At 43.8% G+C, this 27,323-nt stretch overlaps 1 protein-coding gene across 1 annotated transcript in view; it reads left to right on the top strand.

Moving 5' to 3' along the window:
- pdss2 (prenyl (decaprenyl) diphosphate synthase, subunit 2) overlaps nucleotides 1-25,022 on the top strand; it is a 34,272-nt gene extending 9,250 nt beyond the window's left edge. Inside the window, exons 3-8 of the mRNA XM_083997846.1 lie at nucleotides 7,015-7,213; nucleotides 15,898-15,972; nucleotides 17,171-17,344; nucleotides 19,671-19,802; nucleotides 21,396-21,431; nucleotides 24,806-25,022. Of these exons, the coding sequence (XP_083853972.1) occupies nucleotides 7,015-7,213; nucleotides 15,898-15,972; nucleotides 17,171-17,344; nucleotides 19,671-19,802; nucleotides 21,396-21,431; nucleotides 24,806-24,961 (772 nt within the window). The 3' untranslated portion in view covers nucleotides 24,962-25,022. The remainder of the gene's footprint in view (nucleotides 1-7,014; nucleotides 7,214-15,897; nucleotides 15,973-17,170; nucleotides 17,345-19,670; nucleotides 19,803-21,395; nucleotides 21,432-24,805) is intronic.
- Nucleotides 25,023-27,323: the final 2,301 nt, after the last annotated feature.

Below are 27,323 nucleotides of genomic sequence, written 5' to 3'. Positions count from 1 at the left end.
AAATCTTTGCTTATTACCAGTAAGATCATCATTAAAGATCCATCAAAGCATCATCAGCTCAAACAGCAGGTTGCACTGATGGATTTTCCTCCTATGCAGAAAATTCCCCAAAGCTTGGCTAACTGTGAAAAATGTAATTGGTTGCTATTGCTTTTGTGGTAACTTGGGAGCTAATTGGCAAAACATTGTGTAAAAGTCATTATGCCCTTGAGGATTTTACTAAGTGTTAAATGGTGTCTTTCAACTTTAATCACAGTCATCGAGTGTTGTCTTTGGAATTATGGCTTTATCATACCACAGCTGCTTTACACCAAGCTTCTTCTTTGGTTTAATTAAACCCAAGTCGGTGATTCAAACCCACAGACAGTAGTTGATACCTGTAACCACACATTAGCAGACGATCTCCCAGAGTTCACTTTGCATCCATATGCAGCTTTTGGAGAAAGAAAAACATCGGGGCAGTAAAAACATGTGGAGCGTTGCACTGTGGAGGCATAAATGTGCATGGCAAAGCAGACCAAGAAAGGCGATGCCACTTGTGTCCCTGTTACATGCCTGCTGAAGGATAAATAGGGAGGGTAACTCTATCCTGTCCTCTGTGGTTATTGTCCATATCAATTCCTGTAAATGAGGCACTACATCATCCAGTGATGTATGATGGAATATGAGGGCAAAACAGCCACAGTTACCAGGCGGGACTTCAGTGTTTATTTGATTATATTCGGATAGAAGCTAATTCAAAATTTAAAAAAAAAAGTCCTTGCAGCAGCTTCCTTTGTGACCGCCCTGCAGTGGCTGGTTTGTGTTCAGATCGACAAACAATTACATAATAAGGAGAGGTCTTGAGGAGCAGACTTTTTATTTACTCTACCACTGTGCCACCCACAGTTTCACCTAATAAATGGAGCCTTGTAAAAGTTTCTTAAAGGGATATTTCAACATTTTGGCAAATGTGCCTATTGCCACAATCCCTATAGTCTTAGCAGTAGGTTCATTATCTTTAATTGCCAGTGCAGGCTGTTTTGAGATCGGAGGGGCAGAGATGTGAGCTGCTCAGCTAACACAACGGAGGCTCATGGTATTTCTATGTTTCCCTTCAAACTAAAGACACAATCCAACAACTCCAAAACGCTCTTGTGGACAAGTTGTGACCTGCACATTCACCACACTATGAGATAATAACGTATGATTATGTAACAGTACGACACATGAAGCAAATACTCGGAACTACTTTTGTTTTTGAAGTCACCCTGCTGAGCAGCAGTGTAGTTCTGGTTACACATTTACCTCGAAAACAACTCTGTCTCGTAATGTTCCATTATTATCTCATAGTGTGGTGAATGTGCAGGTCACAACTTGTCCATGAGAGCGTTTTGGAGTGGTTGGATTGTGTATTTGATGAGTTTGATGAGGGAAAGCCCGGAAATACCGTGCGCCGTGAAGAGCTCACGTCTGCCCCGTGGATCTAAAAAAAACAGGCACTGACAATTAAAGGTGATGAACCTACCCCTAAGACTATAGGGACAATGGCAATAGACGAATTTGACAAAATGTTGAAATATCCCTTTAATACTTACCACACATACTTACACACAATATTATCCTCCATTGATAAATATGGGTTCTGCATGTGCTGCATTTACCTTAAAGACAAACAGGTGGTGCAGTTCTTGTTGCTTTTTATTTATTCCCTTTAGTCATTTTATGGGCTTGTCTTTGTTCCACACAGAAACATCTCAACAGCTATTGGATGAACTGACAAGAAATGTGGCGTTCATGGTTCTCGGAGGATGAACCTTAAAGGGATAGTTCAAAATTTTGGCATAATCCCCGAGCTGCTCAGAGCTACAATCGAAAACAACTCTGTCTTGTAACGTGCCGTTATTATCTCATAGTGTGGTGAATGTGCAGGTCACTAGAAAAAATGTAAAAAATCTGCACACCATAAAAAGCTCCCTTGAACAGAGATTTTATTGGCAAAGTGACGTTTCGAGCACACCGCTCTTTTTCAAACTGCTGTGTTGCAATGCAGACAGACAACTGCTCTTTAAAAATCATAAATTGCAGGAATGTGCAGGTCACAACTTGTCCAACAGAGCGTTTTGGAGTTGTTGGATTGTGTATTTGAATCCCATGAGCCTCCGTAGCGTAGCTCTGAGCAGCTCACGGCTCTGCTCCACCGTTCTAAAATTAGCTTGCACCAACAAATAAAGGTAACAAACCTACTCCTAAAACAATAGGGATTATGGCAATGGGGCAATTTGCCAAAATGTTGAACTATTCCTTTAACGAATGATGAGCGCTATGGTTTATGATCAAATACCTGTAAAACTTGAGTCATTTGCATCAGGCTCAGCTTTACTTCACATTACATCATAACGTTAATATGCTGAACTGCTGTACAGAATACAGAGATGAATAACAATTACCCAACCTTGATGAGAAATCACAATTAAAATCACAGACTGTTTTTTCAGATTTCAGCAGCAAATAATTGCTTTTTCAGTCCGACATCGCCCTCCATGCCCGCTAAAGATGGAGGTCATGGAACAAAATTTTGGATATGTACAAAGAGTATTACAGTCTCACAGAGCAATGAGCGTGGCTGTAGACTCTGTAGTCATGTTAATGCGGCGAAAAGGGTTATAGTGATTGAAAAAGTGCTGTTGAAATGATTCACTTACAGTAATGAAGTCGTCTGCGTACTGTTTTCCATTTGGATCTTTTCACACATGACAACATATGGAAAGAAACTGACCTCTGTTTAGGTTTTGCTGTAACATGTGGAGCAGTGACGACTGTCCCTGCTCTGCCTGCAGAAGTTGCACTGGTGCAAGTGTGCAAAAGCTTGCCGTGCACACTTAGGTGCAATCTGACATCCTCACCTCTGCGGCTCCTCACAGCCCAGTGCTGCTTGTGTTTAGGTTGGGATGTTAGGAGAGCGCAGAGAGGCTTGAATGGATGTGATTTATGTCTTTCTACATGTTTAAATATAAAGTGTTAAGTGTGGCATTAATGCGCTGCTGTAAAATGCTTCAGGTAGTGCCCTCAGGTCCACACACGCACACACACACACACAGCAGTCCGGCGGCGTGGCAGGCTCACAACAGCGATGTGGGCGTAAGCCAAGTGGTTTCCAGAAGTGACTGCTGTGTTTGGCGTTGGCCGGGCGCTGGGTGCCTGAAAGACTCCTTTCTTACCGGCCGGCTGGCAGCGGAGCACATGTGAGCAGAGAGGGAGCCGTGTCTGCGCAGAAAACATCCTAATATTAGAACTCATTTGGAATAAACCCGGCGTCATGGACAGGGCCGTTGTACAGGGGAGAAAGGTGATGATAACTCTAGGGGCCCAGCGCCCAGTAGGGCCCACAAAAAACACCAGTTGTCTAATCTTTGTATGACTGATTTATTCTGCACAAGACCCTGACTAATACTCATAGTAGGGCTGTTCGATTAATCGATTTAAAATGAATGAATTAAATTTGAATAAAAATTAAAAGTGATTATTTGGAATCATAAAAATCGATTTTTTTACTCTAACTAGGGTAATTACGGTAAGCCCCCGTTCATGAATCTTGGCTGCGCTGAATTCTCGTAATGACTGCCGCCTCCTTCCTCCCATCACGCTCTCCCACTGCTCTCCCCACACACTGTAAACAAGCATGTCGGCATTTTGCTAAGACCAGTGAGGATTTCGTTGCCAAAAAGACCAACGGCCCTTTTCCACTACACAGTTACAGCTCTCACGGTCCAAAAAATAGTTTGTCATTTAACAAAAAAATCGTAATTGTAATCGGAAAGCGATTTTTCAGAGAAGAAAATCGACATTTTATTTTTGGGCAAAAGCGAACAGCCCTAACTCATAGTAATGCTGCAACATCAAAACAAAGTAGGCTAAAAAAAAAAAAGATAATACATATGTAGTCTAAGAAAAAAAGAGGAGAGTCAGGGGGCAGGGGCCCACTTCTGTATTCTTTCAGGGGCCCAGAATTCCTAGCAACGGCCCTGGTCATGGAAGTGCTTCTAGGTCTTGGTCCTGTCCGGGGGCTCAGAGGCCGGGGTGGGGGGGTTGTTGTCTCACCACGGGACCAGTCACTATAACACGCTCACCTCGTGTCAAGCCCCAACGCTCACATCGCCGTGACGCTGGATCACTGAATTCAACATGCAGCATTCCCTCACACCCACATACACACACACCAACACACACACACTCACACACACACTCACAGCATGACTTGATCACCTCATTTGCACTATCTTGCTCTCTCTCTCTCCCTCTCTCCCCCCTCCACCACCTCTCCTGGGCTCATTAGCACCTCTGCTGATGGCGAGATGGAAGGATAGAGGGAGACGGGGTGGGGCGGGGTTGGGGTAGAGGTGGGGGAAGGGGGGGGGGGGGGTGATTGAAACCTCCGGGGGATAGTCTCCTCCCTACTGACAGGCAGCATTTGTAAAGCATTTCCCACTCTGCTGCCTGACACTGATGATTCACCAAAGCACCACCATGATAGATGGATAGATGGATAGATAGATAGATAGATAGATAGATAGATAGATAGATAGATAGATAGATAGATAGATAGATAGATAGATAGATAGATAGATAGATAGATAGATAGATAGATAGATAGATAGATAGATAGATAGATAGATAGATAGGAAAAAGCAGATTCAGAGGTAGTCCAACTTGTAACCACCACACCTCTTAATTTCTGGTGACAGATGAAAGCCATGCCAGTGAACACATCACGCAGGCCGTGTGATTGACAGGCCAGCTCTTTAAAGCACACACAGGGACACACTCACATCTGCAAGGCTGCATTTGATGGCGAGGCAGACTGCAGAGGGAGGAAAATGGAACAGAACAGTCAGGACAAGGGGCGTGGTGAGGGGCGTTACACCTCAGCAAGATGGCATCGGTTGCTATGCAACTGGGCACCAAAGCTATTTATACACCGGCCCCCTTGTCCCCCTTTTTTTTTTCCTCCCCAAGCTCTTGTGCTAGTGATCAGGACTAGTAGACTGGAGGCACAGCTTTGGGAAGTGGATGCGTCAGGGTTTGACTGGTTTGGGTTTTAGCACAGTTTTTTCCAATACTTTTCATTCATAATTTAAAAGTAGATCAGAGGGTGGTGTGTTCACTCATACTGGTTCATTCAGTCTCTTACATATGGTGTCCATAATGGGACACTAAGTGCAGCTACGGAAGCCAAATAAACACAATTTATAAACATTTATTCATTTTAATGTCTCTAGTTATTTAAGGCCATTGTTGGGGATGTTGCAAATCAATAACCAGGACTGTTTTATAGCATGGATTATTACATCAGTGTTTTAGAGGCTCTTGATGTGTCTATTTATTATTGACGTTGCTGGATACTACAGAGGGACAAAGGATATATACAACATGGGATCCATATTGCTCTATTCTGAAATAAAAAATCTAAATGGACATAATAAGCTGTGTAGCTGCATGTCTTTGACCAAAGGTCATTGTCTGCAATTTTATATGAATCCATCTTCAAGCTAGAGTGCAGCTATCAGTGCACTTGAACATGAGTTAATTTGAAATAACTTAAAGAATCAATTAAATGTTTAAGAAATGTCAGACAAAAGCAAAAATAGAATAAAAGACATCATCAGATGTTTTGTCTGGCCCCCATCTGAGAAACTAGAGCCAGTGAATGTGTTGTTGTCGAGTCTTGACATCAACCAGGATGTAGGATCATCTCAGCCATGATGCTCTTGTGTTTTTCCTAACTTGGATTTTATTTTTTTCATATTTTAAAATGATCTTTCACGACATGAAATCCTCCACAGATTTTCATTACCAGAGACTCGTGGAGCGAGGCCGTCGCCGCGGCTGCAGGCTGCAAACCCACACCTGTCAACCTGTTACTTTCCTCTTATTTAAACCCTGAACTTATTAACTCTCATGTGTTGTTGCTCCGCGTCACCAAGCAGAGGAACCAAGCAGACAATGGAAGTGATTGAGAGGCGACATAGATGACATTATTGAATTTTAATCACATCTTTTCCATGACGATTTTGAACACAGCAATTACCTGGCTACACGATACGTGTGTTTGGGTGCGTGCGCCGGTGTGTGTGTGTGTGTGTGTGTGTGTGTGTGTGTGTGTGTGTGTGCGCGTAGCAACAAGGGGTTGGAGCGCAAGGCAGACAACCGGCTCATCAGGTTCTCATAGCGGCTGAAAGAAGGTCGTAAGTGGCTATCAGCGCACCCAACCCTGTCTGGATGGATCCCTCCTGTCGCAGCCTGGTGAGCTCCCTCCATATGGAGAGGGGCCTAATTATCCCCCACCAATGACTGAATCAACATTTGATTATATCCTCCCTAAGGCTGCTCTGAAAGCCTCTATTCAAAGGGCCACTTTTATGTCTTTTTCTCTCATAATCAAGAATAGCTGTTATTTGCTAATGATAAGTTTAATTTCTTTTTTTAAACACAACCCCTGACACGCCGCGTGTCGCAAGAAGACGTCTGACATTGTGCCCCCGAGTGCGCTCATTTTGACTCGGAAGGTTTTTGAAGTAAAACTGGGGGAAATCTTCTTCTTCTTTCTTTTTTTAGTTACATTGTAATTAGTTATTTAAGTTGTAAATATTTCAGATGGAGTTTGAACCGTGAGGAGCCGACGCTGGTCTTTGTTTGCAGCAGCGTCGTGTGTTTTAGTCAAGTGAAAAACAAGAGCCGAGCGTCTGAATATTATATTGTACATTGCAAATTGATGTTTTTCCCCCTTTTGCGTGATGGATGAAATGAAAACCTGCGAGTGCTTTGTTCCGATTGAATCTTTTGTGGTCAGCACACCTGTACGTGATGCTGCGAATTAGTTTCCCCGCAGGTTTCACCAGCATGAAGACAATGAAAAGGTTTCTGTCAAAAAGCTCTCTAACTGTCAAACCTGGGGAACGCCTCTCTTAAAAGCTGTGGGCAAAAAAAAAAAAAAAAAGGAGGAGTGATTTTAAAATGTATTCTTTTATTTTGTAGCCAGAGGAACCTGGCAGAAATCACTGAGTTGATCCACACGGCATTCCTGGTGCACCGCGGGATAGTGGACCTGAAGGAGTGGACGGTCTCAGACGGCCCGCTGAAGGATATGCAGTTTGGGAACAAGATGGCCGTCCTGAGCGGAGACTTCCTGCTGGCCAACGCATGTACGGGACTGGCCCAGCTGAACAACACTAAGGTACACTCACTGTCTGTCACTAATGAAGTGTACTCATGAGAAAAACCTGACCTGACACCAGTGATATTAATGAGATACACTGTCTTAATGTGGGGCCCCCAGCAGTCCTCAGTGTCACTCTGCATCATTACATCCTCTGTCTCACTTACACGACATCCAAACATCTCACATCTGCTGTGATATTCTACTGAGTTCAACTGACCCTGGAATTTTATGGAATATCTTTTAGAGTAGGGACCGATCACCACTATAATATTGTGTTGAATCCATTTTCCCGCCAAAACACAACAACTGACAGCTTTTTATCAGAAGCAGCATCAACTTGTTCAGCAACATTGCTGTCATGTCTGTTTTTGTTGTGTGCGGCATAGAGCTGCCGATACGAGCATAGTTTTTTTTTTTTTATTGGGCTGCGGTGGTGCTCCCTTTGTTATCACATGCACAACTTTTTTTTCATCAACTGATCTGCGGACCGCTTGTGTGTCGATCCGTGACAACGATCAGTTGCACCACTACCTGTCAGAGTGGAAATCAGAGCACAATGGATGTGGCGCTGCACAGCTGTAGCGTGTGTATGTGTATGTGCTTTATAACATCGGCAAGAAAAAAAACTGATCAACACAAGCTGTTGGTGTTGATACACTGCTGTTTTTATTATGATAATTATGACAGTTTGTTGTAAATTTTTTTCTTAGTCTTAGTTGTATTTATATTAGGCTATTTAAATTTATATTCTGTTCAACTTGCACGTCACAAAATGCCTTTAAAATTAAAAAGGCACTGGTTCGGGCACCGTTTAGCACCGGCACCATTTTAAAATACCGGTTTGGCATTGTTATCGGATAAAACCTAAACGATACCCATCCCCACTTTTGATATATCCTGACCACTGCAGACCGGGAACACCCCACAAGAGCTGCAGCTTTTCAGATGCTCTGACTCAGTCATCTAGCCAATTACTGATGCATTAGTGCGATATGCACCCCAACATCCCAGAAATCCCCTTTCAGTCAAACAGTGGCATTCCAGACCCGAGGTTCAGACCTCAAACAGGACTGCAGGAGAAATCTGAGAGGTTGTGAGGAGATGAACAAGATCATCCTGGTTCCAGACCAGTGAATCACCACCAAACTCTTGGGATTTCTTCATCAGTTCAAACTGTTCTGCTTCTATTCCCATTAATGGCTGTTTACCTCGCTAGAAAAACAGTTGAGCAATCAAAGTTAAACACATGGGATGAGGAATGTAGACAGCCAGAGTCATGACGTCACATCTAAGTCAGCTATCAGACCGTCCTCCACACCGACTAACACTACTTACATCATCATTATTGTTATGTCTCTGCTTCCAGTGTCCAGTGTGTAATAATTGTCAAGGTTTATTGGAAAAATCTGAATATTGTATCCATGAATATATTTGTATTAAGTGTATAATCGCTATAAAATCTAATTTGTTTGGTTTTCGTACCCCTATAATTCTTCTTTTATTTATACATATAGCAAGGGTCTTGCTTTAGAGACTGTCACCATCTTGCGCCGCCATGTTTGTACGGCAGCCCAAACGGAAAATCCAGCCAGCCAGAGAGCACGTTTTGCATTCATAAATAAACCAACATAAAAGAAGGCGGAAGGAAAGAAGAAGGAGGAGGAAACAGCAGACATATCGTAAAGTGGTTTAGATCTTCACCTCATTGCTCCATGCTCCTCAAATTTTCCCAGTCATCCCAGTCGTGGTAAACAAGTTTTCTTTGTCCTCGGAGGCCACCGTCACTTTGCAGACGAGGGGGGTGAGCACGAGTAAGCGAGTGAGCGCTGAAAACTAGAATCTGAACGTGTGATGACACGGTTTTCCCCCCATTTTACACACTGGACCTTTAGAGGAGCTTTTTGTCATTTCTCCCCAACACGGTCTCTTGCCAGGAGCAGGTGATGGTGATTTTCATTTGATAGAAGATTAAGCTAACGTCATTTGTGTAAAATGGAAGAGGTTATAATATGTCCTGAGCAATGCTACATCCCCAGAGCAGATTAGGGGCTGTAGTGAGGAGCTATCAGAAAGTGAGGAGGCCATGGCTACCTGGTTAGCATGGTAACACAGTAGAAGAAAAGATGTCTGTCCATCCATCCATCCATCCATCCATCCATCCATCCATCCATCCATCCATCCATCCATCCATCCATCCATCCATCCACGTGTTTATACCACATATCCATGCAGTGTCACAGGAAGACTGGAGCCAATCCCAGCTGACATAGGGTGAGGGCAGGTGGACACCCTGGAGAGGTCGCCAGTCAATCACCACATATAGAGACAAACAACGCACACACACACACACACACACACACAAACACACACACACACACACACACACACACACACACACACACACACACACACACACACACACACACACACACACACACACACACACACACACACACACACACACACACACACACACACACACACACACACACACACACACTCGCATTCACACTAGAGTAGAGTCTCCACTCAATCTACTGTGCATGTTTGTGGACTGTGGGAGGAAGCTGGAGAACCTGGAGAGAACTCACACAGACACAGGCAGAACATGTCAATTTCACCCAGAATGGCCCTAGGCCGGGAATCAAACCCAGAACTATCTTGTTTGGAGGCAAGAAAACCACTGCACCACTGTGCCACATAAATAAAGATATGTAAAGTAAAACAAAACAAAGAGGGTTGATTCCAGGTCTGCAGCGCTCTCTTGGCAGGTGAAAGAGAAGGCTGATGCTGAATTTGCAGCATTTCTTTTAGAGGGTTAAAGGAGACATATGATGCCCCTTTTCCACAAATTAAAATAGTTCCCAGGTGTCTTAAAGACATGTCTGTGACATGCTTCGGTCAAAATACCCCAAGGATCAAACATCACAGCTCTTTTCATCCTCTCAAAACAGCCCTGTTCAGAACGACTGGTTCCAGTGCCTGTCCCTTTAAATGCAAATGAACCACTGCTTGCCCTGCCCCTTCTACTGGTTCCAGGTAGAGTTGGGGTTATGCAAATTCGAAAACATGAACCTAGCGAGCCTGCACTTTTCAGATTTTTTGTCAATTCTCACATTTTGGGGGCCTGAAGTCAAGACAAACACCCAAATATATGTTAAACAGCCTTCAAGAAGTGATATTTCCATAATATGTCCTCTTTAAGTAAATAGATGATAATGCAAACACTGGATATGTATAAGAACACTCATAAGCACATTTACACAAACATAATACAACTTAGAAATAATGTAAAGACAAGAATGCACTAAAACAGAAGTTAAAAGTTTGAGATGAAGAATCTTAAATCACCAACAAATTCATTTTTAAAGCTCTGTGTCGAGGGCTCTGTGCTGGACGCTACACAGGAGCCAGAATCAGTTCCTCCAAGCTCAGTGTGAACTCAGTGGACTTCACAACTCTCAGAACCTCTGCAGGTCTTTTAAAATCTGATAAAAGGAAGCGGCCTGAGAAGGAAGCCTCAGTCTTGTCCTAACTCATCACTGTCTGCTCTGCGCCCTGAGAGGAGCTGTGAGAGGTGGGCGTTGCGTAGCGGGCGGCGAGTGGTGTCGCCGCTGCTCCGAGGTCCTCTGTTGCGAATCTCCTGTTGTGTTCACTGGAGCTTCTGCAGGTGGCACTCTTCGCTTTGTCTGTTCAGCCGGGGGTGAAAATGACTGTTAATACCATCCGCACGGGTCGCCTTCAGTTTGTTTCAATCTGATAATAAAAAACACGCTGCTCCTCCTGCAGCACAGCGGTTTTGTTTTTTTACTAGGAAACCCGCCAGACAGCAGATGATTAGAGCAGCATATGATCACAGAAGCTCCCAGTCAGATAAACACAGCCTCCTGCATTTGATGCTGTACAGTCAGTGTGTGTATGTACTGTATGTATGTGTGGTCGGGACACACCATTGACATGGAACACCGCAGGAATCCTTCTTATTGAGTTTTCAGTTTTGGACGTGCGTGTTGCTGGTGGTCTTGTAAGTGCACCACAGATCATATCTGCTACGTAGCCCCGTAACCTCTTGCTGACAGATGCTGTCACCACGCTGCTCAGTCAGAATGCGGTCGCCCTAAGTGGATCAAAATAACCGTCTCTTCCCCCCACGATGGTGCCCATCAGCCGGTCCCAGCCCTTATCGCCTTGCCTGCTGCTTCTCATTCGACACACACAGTCCGGGTTAATGTCTGCTCCACGGCAGATGAGAGATGCCCTCCCAAATATGTACGATACTCGTGCCGTCTGGCGGAAGGAACGTAGCAGGATCTTTTGGAGAGCCCAACGTTTCCTTTATGGATTAAAGATAATTCTAAAGGTGCAGCCTTTCCTTCATAGTGGTAATTGGCCTTTATTAGGATTTGCACCATGAGAGATAATTGTCACTCTGCGGTTAAGCTACAAATTACTGTAATGGAAATGATGCTGTTGTTTCCCCCTGGAAGATGGAGAAAAAAAAAACCACACTGAGAATAAAATGATCCGATCCGCCGGCGGCTCCGATTCAAACACATTCACACGCTCGAGTTCAAGTTGACACCGGTTGAATCGAGTTTTTGGAAGCATCTGTTACTTTAGTTTGGTTCATTTTCAAGGTGAAAACAATGTCATTCAAACTCAGTCGGTACCAAATTACCACAGAGCAATGCCCAAACAAATGCACGCCGGTGTTTATTAGGAGTGTGAATGTAATCCGAAGCAGCCACAGGAAACGTCCCCAGAGTGGAAGTTTTTTAAGGGTAATGAGGAGATAGACATCTGATATTCGGCAGTTACTCGTGTTTGAAAAGGTTAGCAAAACAAAGTGAACCCGGGGCCAACCACAGCCGCCGCCGCCGCCACCGCCGCAGATGCTCCGATTCAGCTGTGGGATTTTTTTTTTCTTTTAAGCAAGGAGTTAAATTAGATTATTGTTAACCGCACTGACACGTCCATCACACTCAGCTGCAGTCACAGGAATGAGATCTGTTTCAACCAAAGTTTCTAAACTGGTGAGAGGTCACAAAATCCTGTTCACCTGACCTCCTGTCTGAGGTCATGTTGACCTTTGACCCCAGTTTGTAATCGAGCCTTAATAAAACATATCACATGTAAATTCTCTTTGGGGTGAATGTGGATGGGATCCTACAGTGGACACCTTGGAAATAAGAATTTATCACATTTATATTTGTCTAATATGATAATAAATTTAAAAAAAGAACAACTTTGACTTAAGGCTTACTTACTTTCTTGTCCTTTCAACTGCACAACATGGTCTTCATCAGTGGACTGAATAAAATGTCAAGCATAGCTTTCAAACCAACATTAAAGCAGATATCAGTGGAATGTTTTTGTTAATATAAGTCCTAAATAGTCCTATTTTCCGTCAGCAATCACTTACATGAAGTATTTCAGCCTAAACACGAGTCTCTCCGTCACTCTGCTCTGCTGTAACCCGAGGAGAAAATTTTCCTTGTGGGATACAAGTGTCATCCAATGAGGAGAGAGAACGGCATGAAGGGCTGTGTGTGCAGCCAAGGGATGCGCGTGAATGTGGTGACGTAGCACGAGGACCAATTGATGCCTGACAAGGGCGGGGGCTGCTAACTCATGGTGCGTTCAAAGAAACTCGTACTTTGTGTTTTTCCTTCCTGTGAAGTCATACCAGTTCGATCTGGTACGAGTTCACGGGTCGGAAGTTACGAGTGGCCGTTATAGGGAACTTTCACAGACAACAGGATGGTAAAAACACGAGCTACGGGTTACCTGGAACGCTACCAAGTCGTAGTTGTGACTTGAAGCTGTAACTTACGGTTTCAAAAGCCTGCCTTGAACGCAGCATTAGCCGAAACGGCCGTGAAGCTGATATCTGCTTTAACAAGTCAGAATCAGTCAAGGAATCAGAAGTTTACTACAGGAGAATGAAAATAACAATATTTATCATAATGCCATCTGTTAAATTCCTTATTAATTCCCTTTCTGTTTTGTTTCTTTTTTTTTTAACAATGAATCTGACTGAAATATGAGTGTAGAGAGGGTCAGAGACTCTGTAAGAGACAAACATTTGCCCTCATGAAATTATCACTTGTCCACACACACCATGTGTAATAATATCACCACAATATCAATATTTGATTCTTAAAATATGTCAAGATATAGAAATACTGTTGTTTCTTCTTCATGTGAATTCCACTACATCATTTACATCAGTCTCTGGATAGGAATTCCTGAAACACTTGAATGCATCAGCACACAGTCTATGTGGTCACAGGCCTGCTCACATAAACCATCTCTGATTAGTCCCTTTAGTTAAAACGAAGCAATAGAGATGATAAACACTGTAACTAGGCTAGAGAACAGGATCACAGTCTGCTGAGAGCTATTTAGTCGTAAGTTAAAGACCTGCAACCGCCATTAAGTAAGAGGACTCAGAAGAGAAGACACTGCATTTCCCATGATGCAATCTTTCATTAGACCTTGATGATATTGTTAGGGTTAGTTATTCAAAGTGGTTTTTCAGTCCTCCTCCACAGCAACAGTTCCTCAGGCTGATGAGTGCTCCATCATGATGTGTTCACTGAACTTCATGTGTCTCCTTTTAAAAACTTTAAGAAAAAAAAGAAAAGAAACATGACAATATATTGTTACAGGTATTAACTTGGAATTAGTTCCAAGCAAAAGCTACAAAGGTTATGTAAGATTTCATTTTCACTCATTAATATTTGCTAACTGTGATATTATTTTATTCTAACAGCTTTAGAATGTGTAAAACGTTGCATCATTGTGAACAGACAGTCTGCCAGACAGTGGCTCTGTCGTGTCTTGCAGCCTGTGTGGTCACTGTGCCGCTGCTTTTTAATACACGGGGGGGACAGATGTAGAGTTCTCGCAGCTTTCGAAGTTTTTCTCATAAACCAGCCTTCTTCTTATATTTTCTTTCTTTTTTTTTATAAGGCAGAGAGAGCGATGGAGATTATGTGTCGTGGCCTTGAGAGGAAACCTATGCTGCTACTTGTATAAACTGTAAAGTAATCTCAGCGTGGAGCTCCGGTTTCTTCCCCCATCGCAGACCTGTCGGCAAAACACGATCTGGCTGGATTTGGGAATGGAGTATGGGGGAGGCATGAAGAGAGCTTATCTGATACTTTCCAAAAAAAGACCCCCACTGGCCCCCACTTCCCAAGGCAGCCCAGGCAGAGACACCACATCTGGTAATACTGTAGGCACATTGTCCTTCCAGGTCTGTGGGCGAAGCTCGGGTTTCCTCAATATTTTCCCCTGGTGGATTCAGTTACCCAAAGGGCACTGCGAGGCTGACTGGGCAGCCAGCGTCACCAGACTTTCCTGATGCACCAAGGATGTCTAGGGTGAGCTGAAGGAGCTCTAAATTTAACCTCATTCATCTGAACGGCGCGGGCGTGGCCTCGGCTCCTCGGGGCCCGACACAACGCCGTGTGTCTGCGAGTCAATGGAGGACCGAGGGACTCGCTTCGGATTTGTACTCATTCATTAAAAGCAGCCTTTAAATAATGATGTGGAAAAAGATGCAGCCTCTCATCTGGTGGTTGATGAGGGGCCGGCCGTGTTTCTGTAAGCAAAATGCAGTCATGCATGCCCCCTGTAAGAGGAAATAGGCAACTGCACTCTTAAACAAAACCCACGCCTCCTTAACTCACTGTGGAACCATCTGCAGCTTTATAAATAATCTTTTAAATAATAAAGTTAAATATTGTTAAAGGTCAGTTCCCTGTACAGTGTATTTATTCATGTATAGATCACAGAGTAGTGATCTCTCCTTATCATTCCTATAGACTAGAAACCCATTTTCCTTCTTACCTTCCATAAATCCATTAAATATCAACAGATTAATATTCTAGTTTCCTCGTGAAAAAGTCTGAAGTGAAATAAATCTTCAAATCATTTCTCAACTAGAAGTGAAGGAGAGCACCGAGGACCCTGAAGTCAGATCATCTCTCCAAAACCTTGTTAACCCCTTGGCTCTCTGGACACTTGTTTGATCTCACCATCTGCCTGTCGGCTCCATTTCAGCCCCTCAGACCGGACAGACACCTCATCTGTCCCCTCTACTGGATTTTCTCTATGAATACAAAGCATTAATGAACGAAGGTGAGCCCGGGCCTGCATCATGGAATCGACAGGAGCTCTCTGTCCTCGTCTCACCTCGCGTTTTTAGTCACCAAAACCAGCTGCTCTGATGCGCTGGCTGCTCCTGCTTCAGTCAGGGGAAATACTGTTTTTTTCTTTCTCTCTTTTAATTACAAATATCACGGATGAACTGAGGAGCGTGGTGGTTTCTGATCGACCTCATCTAAATTCACGTTTTAGGAGTCTAATCAATGCTGTTAGCCAGAGTGATCAGTGATGAGGCAGCAGGTTAGTGGTTCACTGCCTGAGCCCAAGGACACTTCAACATGACGGACATGTTGACTGTGGCGGAGCTTTGATCACCTGGCAGCACCTCCACCTGCTTGTGCCTCATAGAACTGAGGCGTCTGGAAACACTTGACTTATTATTATGCATTTCTATATGTATATGTGTGTATATGTGTGTTTTTTTAGCAGTGAACAGGGGATGGTGTGTAGATGTGTGATCCTGTCAATGTGTCGAGCCCAAATGTCTGATTCTTTTCTTCCTCCTCTTTCTCTTTATTTGACAGGTTGTTGAACTGATCTCCAGTGCCATCGGGGATTTAGTTCAAGGGATCTACTACGAGAACTCCAGTAACACTGAGGTAAAGTAGATCTATGGTGCTGCAGACTGGAAATCCTCTTAGTGACAGACAAGATAAGATCAAAATATAGAAATGTAGCCATTTTAAATCAGGATAAATGAACCATTTAGATTTGGATTTATTCCTATTCCTAGAAACTATTTACCTGTTACCAGACACCCACATTTTTTTTTTGTGCACAAAATGAAAAGCTTCCTGTTCTTCAACTCTCATATTAAAACCATGAAGCTGTGCTCTTTTGAAACGCTGTCTTTGGCATATAGAGTCGGTATAAGGCTCTGGCAGGACCTTTTGTGTGGGAAACACTCTGGAGCCATAGTTCACAAGTCTAAAGCAGTTCTTTGTCAACAGCTGCTGCAGTGATACGGGGAAAACTGAGTCCAGGTCAGAGCAGAAAAGTAGCAGCGAGGTGTCACTCGAGGGGAACGGTGTATTTTTTAAAGGTTAAACACGCATCAAAGGGCCTCGCCGTTGCAGCGGCTGACATCTTCCCTCATTACAGTTATCACACACCGTTTATTTTGACTCACTCGCATCCACAGAGATGGATTAATCCTCCTCTGAAAATATCCCTGCTATTCCCTCCCTGTTAGAATGACAGTTAAACCTACAGCGTCCTGCTGTGTCAGGGAAACTGACATTTGTGACCAGTTTCTAAAGGTTTTCATCTGCAGTAGGAACAATGGACTGGGAGCTAAAAGCCTCAGATGCACTTTTGATTTTGTTTTTGCACTGTTTACATTTTATTCTGCAAGTTTTTTAGATTATCTAATGTTTTATGATGGGGATTATAGATGAAGTTCTCTGTTTTCTCTGTTATGGAGACAGTGTCTGTTTAACCAGTTTATACTGAGCCTGTAGTGTTGACCACGTCTTATGTCGGACTTTGTTACTGGACGTAAAAGAACGTGTTTAAAGTGTCGCTGGAGTGTTTTTCATCTCATGGTTCTGCTGCGTCCCACTCCCAGCTTCCCTCTGTTCCAAATAGCTGCAGAACTTGTGGGAAATACTGTGTTAAATTGCCGTTACTCTCTGGTGCACATCCAATTACATGCTGAAAAACAAAATCACAGAGAAGGAGGGGTTGTTTTGATTTAGAGGTTGCGAGGTGCTCTGTGGGAACTTTCTGAAGTCAGTACAGTAGCAGCAGTGAGAGCTCAGGCCCCGCGGCGTGTCTCTGCCACTATTTGCTCTGCAGGAGAATGGCCTCGCCGACGGCGTCGACGTGGCGACTTGGGAGGAGCAGACGTTCCTGTCCCACGGGGCGCTGCTGGCCAAGAGCTGTCAAGCCGCGATGGAGCTGGCCAAGCACGACGCCGAGGCCCAGAGACTGGCCTACAAGTACGGCAAGCACCTATCGCTGGGCCACAAGGTAAGGCTCATCCCAGTGTCCCACCCACCAAGCACCAAACACCAGAGAAGTGGGTCTTTTGGGGATCAGTCAATAAAGGTCAAGCACCACTGAGTGGGCCACCGTCTGAGATAATCTCTGTCGTATGTCTTGCTTAAAGCCCTGAAAACCTATTTGCTCAAACAGCTTCTCACTTATGAGTGGTGGCGTTTTTCTAAGAACTCTACTTTTCTGTCAAAGTTTGAAAGTTTTTGTCAATTCACATGAGAGATTTGTGTTTTTCTGTTTGTGGCTTTGCTTTTCTCACTGCTTTAAAGTGGGTTGTGAGCCACATATTTCTGCGAAGCGATCAGCGTTTCCCATCAAAATTTCATGTCAGTTGCAAGGATGTTTAAACCACCACACAGTTCTGACGCCAACGTATCAATAATTAAGTTAATGAATTATTTTTTAAAAAGAGGCTAATGCTGTACATTCAGAAGCAGGGAGACACCCGTGGTGTTGCATTCAGTTGCACGCACGTACTGTAAAGCGCCACAGTTAGTTGTGTAACAGTCAAACAAAGAGGGGATGGAGGGAGCGATGAGAAGTCTCCTCTCCTCAGCTCCGCACGGCTGCTCGATCACACTGTGAAGTTTGTGTGTTTTCGGAAAAAGTTGCCGTCACACTGTTTTCTGCCGCGGCTCCTCCTGGCTCGGCGCTGGAAAGGCGGTCGGGGAAGAGGCAGGACGGCAGGTTGACTGTGTCTGTGTTGCCGTTTGGTGCTGAGCAGGTCGTGAACAGTGGGTTCTTCTCTGCCGCAGCCATAAACAACACTACGATGAGAGAAGTGACAGTGACACAGGACTGTGAAGCCGCAGCTGGGACAAATAAACAAACTACAACTCCACGGAGCTCTGTAAAGCTGAGGGCCCATGTTATTCTTAGAATCGTAATAAAATATCCAACTTTTTGATAAAGCATGAATATTTAATCCTATGTTTTGTTTTGAAACCAAATTTCGGGGACTTTAAAGGGGACATATTATGGAAATATCACTTTTTGAAGCCCCGTAACATATATTTTAGGGGCCTTTCGACCCCTAAAATGTGAGAATTGACAAAAAATCTGTAATGTTCAGGCTCCCTAATGTGGTTTTACGAGCTGTTCCCTCAGTTGTCTTCCAGTGATGTAACTAGGTTTTGAATTTGCATAACCCAACCCCTACCTGGTACCAGCAGAAGGGGTGGGGCAAGCAGTGGTTCATTTGCATTTAAAGGGACAGGCACTAAAACCAGCCATTCTGAACAGGGCTGTTTTCAGAGGATGAAAAGAGCTGTGATGTTTGATCCTTGGGGTATTTTGACCGAAGCATGTCACAGACATGTCTTTAAGACACCTGGGAACTATTTTAATTTGTGGAACGGGGGCATAACATGTCTCCTTTAATACTAATGATAATCCTTTGCACTGAATCTTCCTCCCTCCTTTCTACCCTGCTGTTTGTTTTTACTTTAGTTACTAAATCACTAAACTGAGCAGGATGCTGATTGGCTGCATGTTAGATTGATCCACTGGAAACAGCAGTGTTTACTCCTGTGGTTTGAATGAACGCCTCACACTACAAAAGAAAGAGTTTTTTTTCTTTATATTTTTGGGGCTTTTTACCTTTAATTGATGAGATAGATGAGAGAGGGGAAATGACATGCAGCAAAGGGCCACCGGATTTGGGATTTGAACCTGAGATAGAGTATTTGCCTGAAACATGGGGATGATTGACAGATTGAGATGTAACCATTCCTTTGTAGATGAAGCTGGATCCTGCCAGTGCATTAGATTTAATTGTGTTATTATTCTCACATTAGAGACAAACATGAAGTGTAAAAGTGTGGGATCAGGTGGAAGGTTGATTTGCAGAGGAGCTAAAAGGCCATTAGTATTTAATGTTAATGCAGACGCTTAAACATTTTTTCAAGGTTCAGAGGTTTGGAGCAGCTCCTCACCGGGTTGGTGTAGAAGTCGTTGATAATGATCCCTCTCACTGTGCCGTATCAGTACGTCCCCTCCCGCTGAGCCTCCCTGCAGCCGCGGAGGCCTGCAGACAGGCAGCCGCAGGGAGCCGCAGCATGGGTGGAGGCACAAATGAGGTCTTTGAAGGAGAACCGTCCTCATCAGACCGGGTCCCGTCTCCCGGCAAACTGCTCATCACGCCGGTCATTAACAGGGTCACTCAGGGTGCACGTACTATAGATAGGCACAATACCAGCTGCAGCTCCGCCGTTCTCACCACTGGGTTTGTTTAATCGGCGCGTGGTGGAAGTTAGAGAGAAGAATCTCACTGACAAAGGCGATCTCTCCCTCCCCGCAGCTGAACTCTGACCTGCAGCCGTTTGTGAAGAGCAGCGTGGGGGAGCCGGCGTCGTTCAGCTTCAGCGCCGCCCCGGTGGTTTTCCACCGTCAGATCGTCGGCCAGGAGAGATGGCGTCAGCAGCTGCAGCAGGTAGGGGAAGGCCGGGCCCTGGCTCCACCACAGCTGCTCTGTTCAGTTTGGATCATGCATCAGTCTGTATTAGCCTGGTTGTGTTACACATACATACATAAAATGAACAGAGGTCCAGGCTCAACTGCTAAGAATCCACTCAGGTAAAGTAATAGTAAGTCATTGTGTTTGTTTATTGCATAGCAAATAAGAGACACATTGAGGAGAATCTTTCAGGCCACACATGCACACACACACACCCACAACTTCCCTCCCAAGAGGCAATAACAACACATTTAAAATTTAAAATAATAAACCACTGGAGTTCTCCCTCAGTAACCATGGAAAAACAAGATATAAAACGTGTCCATATTCTCCTCAAATTAGCAGATTTAATTCAATAAAACACGACACGACATCTATAACCATCTGATATGAGAAGAGGAGTTTGGGTTTTTTTTCTAGTTAATTAGGATTAGATGAGGAGTAAACAGGCATATGAAAACATGGATAGAAGAACAAGTGGATCAGATTAAATTCATTGAGGATAATTTAATGTTTAAAGGGATAGTTCAACATTTTGGCAAATTGGCCCATTGCCATAATCGCTATAGTCATAGCAGTAGGTTCGTTACCTTTATTTGTCGGTGTAAGCTATTTTTAGAACGGAGGAGCGGAGCGGCAGGCTGTTCAGAGCTACGCTATGGAGGCTAATGGAATTTCTTGGTTTCCCTCATCAAACTCATCAAATACAAAATCCCAAAACTCCAAAACGCTTTCGTGGACAAGTTGTGACCTGCACAATCACCACGCTAGGGCGGCTGTGGCTCAGGCGGTAGAGCGGGTCGTTCACTAACCGGAAGGTCAGCGGTTCGATTCCCGGCTCCCCCTGTCTGCATGTCGAAGTGTCCTTGGGCAAGACACTGAACCCACACCTGCCCTGTGTGAATGTGTGTGAATGATTATCTTCCAAAGCCTGTCTGCGAGCAGTGCTGTATGAATGTGTGTGAAAGGGTGAATGCGACCATTACAGTGTAAAGCGCTTTGAGTGGTCCGAGTGACTAGAAAAGCGCTATATAAGTGCAAGTCCATTTACCATTTACCATTTATGAGATAATAATGGAACGTTACGAAACGGAGCCGTTTTCGAGGTAAATACAGAGTCTGCTTGCTGAAAAACTGTCCCTGAACGCAACGCGCATCAGCGGTTTTGCATGAATTTACCTCTAAAACAACTCTGTCTCGTAACGTTCTATTATTATCTCATAGCGTGGTGATTGTGCAGCTCACAACTTGTCCACGAAAGCGTTTTGGAGTTTTGGGATTTTGTATTTGATGAGTTTGATGAGGGAAACCAAGAAATTCCATTAGCCTCCATAGTGTAGCTCTGAACAGCCTGCCGCTCCGCTCCTCCGTTCTAAAAATAGCTTACACCGACAAATAAAGGTAACGAACCTACTGCTATGACTATAGGGATGGCAATGGGCCAATTTGCCAAAATGTTGAACTATCCCTTTAACCCAAAATAAAGATAATCTTTAAAAAAAAAGTTTGTGAATGTGATGTTGAAGAAACTACATTTACTGATAATCTCTCTCTTCTCTTCTTCACAAGGCAAGAACACAGAGAAACCAAGTGGATTACTCAAAGGTAAGACCACTGGTTTGTGTCACAGTTCACTATATTACATTATTACAGTGTAGTAGTAGCCTCTGTTTCCTCTTTGTTCAGTTTCATTCATATTTTCAGGTACAAGATGGTAAGATGGTTGAATATATTCCAGTGTATTCCAGTGTTTTCACCTGTTTGCTGAGTGGCGCTGCGTCTGACAGAGCCACCACACAGTAACAGGATGTCTTTTCACTGTAACCTATATCAAAGTTGGGAAATGAGCTTTCCAAAGTCAATGTGTGAGGGAAGACAGGGGTGCAAGAAGAGACTGTAGCTCCAGAGGAGGGGTCTGATGGTGTTAGGGGGGTTATCTGGTCCCGTCTGAAACCAGAGCAGGAAGGATTAGTTACTGTGGCCTATTTGTGGAGGAGACACTGAGGCTCTGAGACAGTGGCATTGTGAGAGAATCTCCTTCAGCAGACCTGCTGAAAAGGGGACACGGGGAGAAGTTGGAGAGGAAGGAGAGAAGAGGGGACACGAGGAGGAAAGCTGAGAGCAGGGCAGAGGGAGGGATGAAATTTGGGGGGGAGGAGGGGAGAAAGACCTTGTGGTTTCAAGTGTAAAACTTTGCTTTGATTCAGCGCAAACACAGGAATGCATCATAACATAATGATAAGGAACAACAAATTCACATGATTTAGCATCACCTTAGTCTTCCAAGTGTGAGGCTAGATTTTAGTAAATATGACACTCTGAAGTGTTTTATTTAAAGCCCCAGTGTGTAACTTATTTGGCTTTTTATGAGCAAAAATCAAATATGTCTTTCATAAATACGTATTTCACTGAAGTCGAATCACACCCGCATACAAATGAAAGCTTTCTCGTACCTTAGAATGAGTTGTTACAAATATACAAGGGGGGGCGCACCGAACCGAGGCTGCCATGTTGCATCGCCATTTTTTACGTTTAGTGGCAGCGTGACTGTAGGTAACCACGGAAACTCACTACCACTCACCACTGTGTAGTGTGAGGAAGGACGGAGGCACTGATGTTGCATTCAGGCAGACGGCCGTCGGCAAACCAACCGGATGTCATTTTACTCGACGAGAGAAAGAGGGTAAAACGTAGGTCAGGTAAACAATACCACATCACCATGACAACATATTGTCAGGCCTGTATTGTTTTGCCTCGTGCTGGCGGACCACTTGTTTACATAGACGCTTCTTTATCCTGTTACATGCAGCGTCTGTTGTCTGTCTGACATCTGCCCCATTTCACGTGAATGCAACATCAAGAATACGTTCAGATATGCAACCGCACCGCTAGATGGGGGGAATTCCTACACATTATACCTTTTAAAAAAAAGAAGAAATTATTATAAATGGAATCTTAAAGGGACAACGAGGAGTTTCGGAAAAGCGAAGCGTTTTCACACTACATTTATGAGCCTCCGCGCGCACCGTACATTTCTTTGACCGGGCGCAAGACAGACTCATGTTTTCATTCATCAATAATTAAAGTCAGAGGTTCAAAGAGGTTCACATACCACCGTAGTTCCGACCATAAACGGCGATGCGGCTGCGTTATTCTCATGATTCGCCACGAAGGAAACGCTGGTCGGCTCGACCAGCATCTCCGCCACCACTAATAATAACAAAATAACGATAGAGACAGAACGATGTATTTATCGAAAATGGGCCCATTAACAAGTGTGGGTAGCGGAGATTCATCCACATTAACGTGAGACTTTTTTATAACCGAATAGAAACTCCTCGTTGTCCCTTTAATAATAAAATATAAAGCAAAATATATTAAATCACTAATATATTTATTGTGATATGTAACATTTCAAGTTCTGTTTCTTATATCAAATGAAGGCAAAGACTAAAAAAACACAAGAGAAGCAGCAGTGGCAGAGAGAAGCAGCTGCAGCTCCAGATGATGAGTGCAGATGCAGCAGCTCACCTCAGCTTGTTACCTAACCAGCTAACAGGCTGGTTGGCTCCTGAAACCCCAACCTTTACTCAGCATCAGAGCGCCGAGTGTTAACAGCAGCAGGTGGTTGGTTAATTCACAGGCACTTTGGCAGAAAGACTCTGAGTCGGAGTCTGAAGTGTCGGCCCGTTTGATTGGCTGAAAGGTGAGCAGGCGCAGACAGATAACAACGTCACCGCTGGAGAACGACATGAAACAAAAACTTTTGGAAAGAATTTCAAATAGTTTCTACAATGAAATGATCTTTTTTTTTTAACAGTAACTATTATTTGTGACAATGGCTCACTTTATGCACGCATCATTTATTTATTATTTGGGCTTCATGAGTATAAACAAACCATTGTGGTGAAACACTATATATTCATGTATTCATAAAATGGTTTAATCTGAAAAAGATGAAACAAGGATTTATTGTACGCGGCACAGCTGAGTCACATCATTGTAATGCATGATCAGTTGTTTATTTCTTTTATAATATTATATATAATATAATTATTTTTATTTTAGTTTTAATGCACTGAGATCAGAAAGAAGAAGACAGGATGAGACGCTGTGGGGAAGGAAGGAGCATGGTGGAAAACATGTGAGGTTACCTACTGTAACATGTAAACAGTGGAGAGTGTGGGGATGAGGGAACATTAAATGAATACACGACAAAACAACCCCCAAAAGTGAGTGTGAGAAGGAATCGAATCGCAAAGAAGTGGCCCGGGTGATGCCGAGTTCGACACCTGCAGCTTTTTTTTTTTTTTTTTTTTTTAAGAGGGAATGCCTACGGGGATTTCCACCTCCAGAATTTATGATGTAAAACGCCCTCAGCAAAAAGATGTCCCAACACACCAGCAGCGAAGCACATGGGATCGCTCAAATTCACGCTGTCTCTCTAAAAACTTAATCGACTGGTTGAGGCTCATTTGACTTTTTTCCCCTTTCTTCCCCTCTGACATTAATTCCATATGATGTGTGTCTAATTCCCAAGCTGCATTGAGGCCTACGCACAAACACTGACTTTCCTCCAATGATCAGGCAGCCTTATTGAGATTCTTTTAAAAAGATGTAACAATACAAATTGAATAGATGAGAGGAACCTGCAGAGAAATACAATTCTGGGCATTTACATCTCATTAAAAAAAAACTGCCAGTTTTAACATAACTGAATTTTTTCCCCCTGTAGTTAAATGTGATGAGCTGCCTCTAGTGGTACCAGGGGCAGTGTGCAAATACAGACATGACTGTGTTATACAATGGGTTTCCTGTCATAAAAAAAAAACGGAAAAAAAACGCTGTGCCTCTGTACGATCCACTTTAAGAGTAAGCTAACTTTCTCTGGCTCTTAACAGTCTGTTGTATTGACAGCTGGATAGTAACAGGAGTGACACAAACATGACAAACTAATGTGTGTTTTCATCCCTCAACAGCTTTTGGCAGCAGTTAAGTCAGAGAAAGGCATGAGCTCAGCGGTGGACTTATGCTGTTACCATGGCAACAAGGCTCTGGAGGCCATCCAGGCTTTCCCCTCCTCCGAGGCTCGATCCGCCTTGGAGAACATCGCCTCCGCCATCACCAAATTTTGACCTGGACACACGCTCACACACACACACACACACACACACACACACACACACACACACACACACATACACACACATACACACACACACACACACACACACACACATACACACACTGCTGTTTCTAAATGTGCAGCCTGGAGTGTCTTTGTCTGCAGAGACACCAAGACGACACTTAAGAGACAAAACTGGATGTTTGAGCCAGGTGCTGGCTCACGTCTGGAGAAACTGTTCTGCTCTGTTGTGGATGACACCGTGCATCAGAAATGTAATGACTATATCCATAAATGGTCATCATTTAAAAAAGAAAAAAAAGAATAAGAAATAAAAACAGCTCTATTACTACAGCATCATGCTTGTGTTATGTTCCCTCTGACACATCCCCTCCCTCTCCTGCGTGGAGAAAACATCACGCCAAGCCGCATTTTAAAACCTGGCACTTTATTGTTACCTTGCTTATCAGCAAAGGTGCATACCAGGCAGAACGTAATTTAAGATGTTTTGAAGAATCGTTATTGTCATCTGGAAAATGTACCATGAACAGCGAATGATGCACTAAGCAGCATTTACTCTGAAAAAAATCTCTTTTTTTTCTCTTTTTTTTTAGAATCGGTTCCTCCTGCGTGTTACTGCACACCTCAGATGATGCTGAAATCATAGCTGCTGGATGTAGTTGTGTCTGCCAAATCAAAGAGCAGCTCAGAACCAGTTGTAAAAATGTCTCAAAGTCATGTTCCAACAAGTATGTACCTCTGCTGATAAGCACGGCTGCAGAAAAAATGATTTTTTTAATTGAGTTTGGCATGATGCTCTCTGTACAGGGGGGGGAAATGGCATGAATCAGAGGTAATGTCATCTATGTTGCCTTATTATGTCTGTCCCCATGCTTGTGTATGTGATCCAAGTCAACCCAGGGGCGGGGAAAGGTCACACAGCCTCTCCCCTTGGCCCGGCCAGCGAGCGTATTGAAGCTCCGCCAAGCAGTAATTATTAATGAAGAGACCTGAGCAAATGGACAGGAAATGCAGAGGTATTGATTGGGCCGGCTGCCCTGCTCTAAGCCGTACAGGCTGGCGCCAGCCTGGTGGCCTGTGGTTTCCCAGGCTGCTGTCTGCAGAGGCGAGGGGGGCGGGGGGGGGGACAGCCAAGGTGTGAAACCAGGCCACCGCTGGCAGCTGTCTGTCACATCGCAGCCATACCTGAAGGACAGAGCGCAGGAGACAGGACGGAAAAAAGAGCGCCCAGGCCGAGGGGAGACGGTGAACAAAGAGCCCCAGTGAACAGCAACACACGGCTTTGGATTCAGAAGAGGAGCAGTGACACCAGAGTTAGTCATGCCCACATGCAATGATGTTTGAGAGGTGCCACAAACAGAGTTCCAGTTTTGCAGTTCATCCTGTTCATCCTGGCAGGAATGTTATAAAATCAAGAATTATGAACCATGTTACAGCCATTATCAAGAATGAAAAGGTTCCTTTAGGGTACAGCTCTTGAGCATGACGGTCCTAAATGAAATCCATATCACACCATGAAGTGATGTTGAGCATCTTGAGCAACCATGATTTCGTGTGTCAGCCTGACTGTCAGTGGTCCACACTGAAATATCGATCCAAACATCGACCGAGAGACAATTTGATCAATTGTCATGAGTATTGGCTCAGGTGTTCATGGTGGCATTCATGTGGACAGTGAGTGAGTTACTGAATGGATTGATTTGAATTTGGATACAGACATTCTTTCCCCACCGCGCCCCCCACCCCTAAGGATGGGCTACAGCAGGGGTTCCCAATCTTTTCTGGCTCGTGACTCCATTTTGACATCACAAATTTCTGGCGACCACATGCAGTCACGTGATCGCGGCCGTCAATCAAGATGCACCAGCTCAGATATTTTTATATGCTGCATTTTATTTAAACTCGATTTATGTTTGAGAAAGTGAAAGTATAGAATACAGTTATTTAAGATTGTGTGTGGTGTTTTTAATCATAATTTAAAAAAAATATATATATATACCTGTATATATCAGTAATGTGTTTTAGCAATCATTTTGAAACATTTCAGGCGACCCCATTTGAATTCCAGGCGACCCCACATGGGGTCCTGACCCCAAGGTTGAAAATCACCGGACTACAGTAATGTGTGGTCCCTGACTTTAATATGTCCAACACTAGTTTAAACTGGCTATGTAAAAAAAAAAACACACACACACACACACAACTAGGCATTCCCAACAGATCTGCTTTGTGTTTAGTGCTAATTTGCTAATGTTACATGCTTAACACGGCACCTGCAAAGCTTCAGCATGCTGACATCATCAACAACTGCTGCCATGCGGAGCCTGGAGGCTCTCAACTCTTATTACTGT

Source organism: Trachurus trachurus (genome assembly GCF_905171665.1).
Source record: "Trachurus trachurus genome assembly, chromosome: 22".
NCBI classification, from domain to species: domain Eukaryota; kingdom Metazoa; phylum Chordata; class Actinopteri; order Carangiformes; family Carangidae; genus Trachurus; species Trachurus trachurus.
Note: the sequence above shows the minus strand (reverse complement) of the source record. Positions and strands in the feature narration are given on the sequence as shown.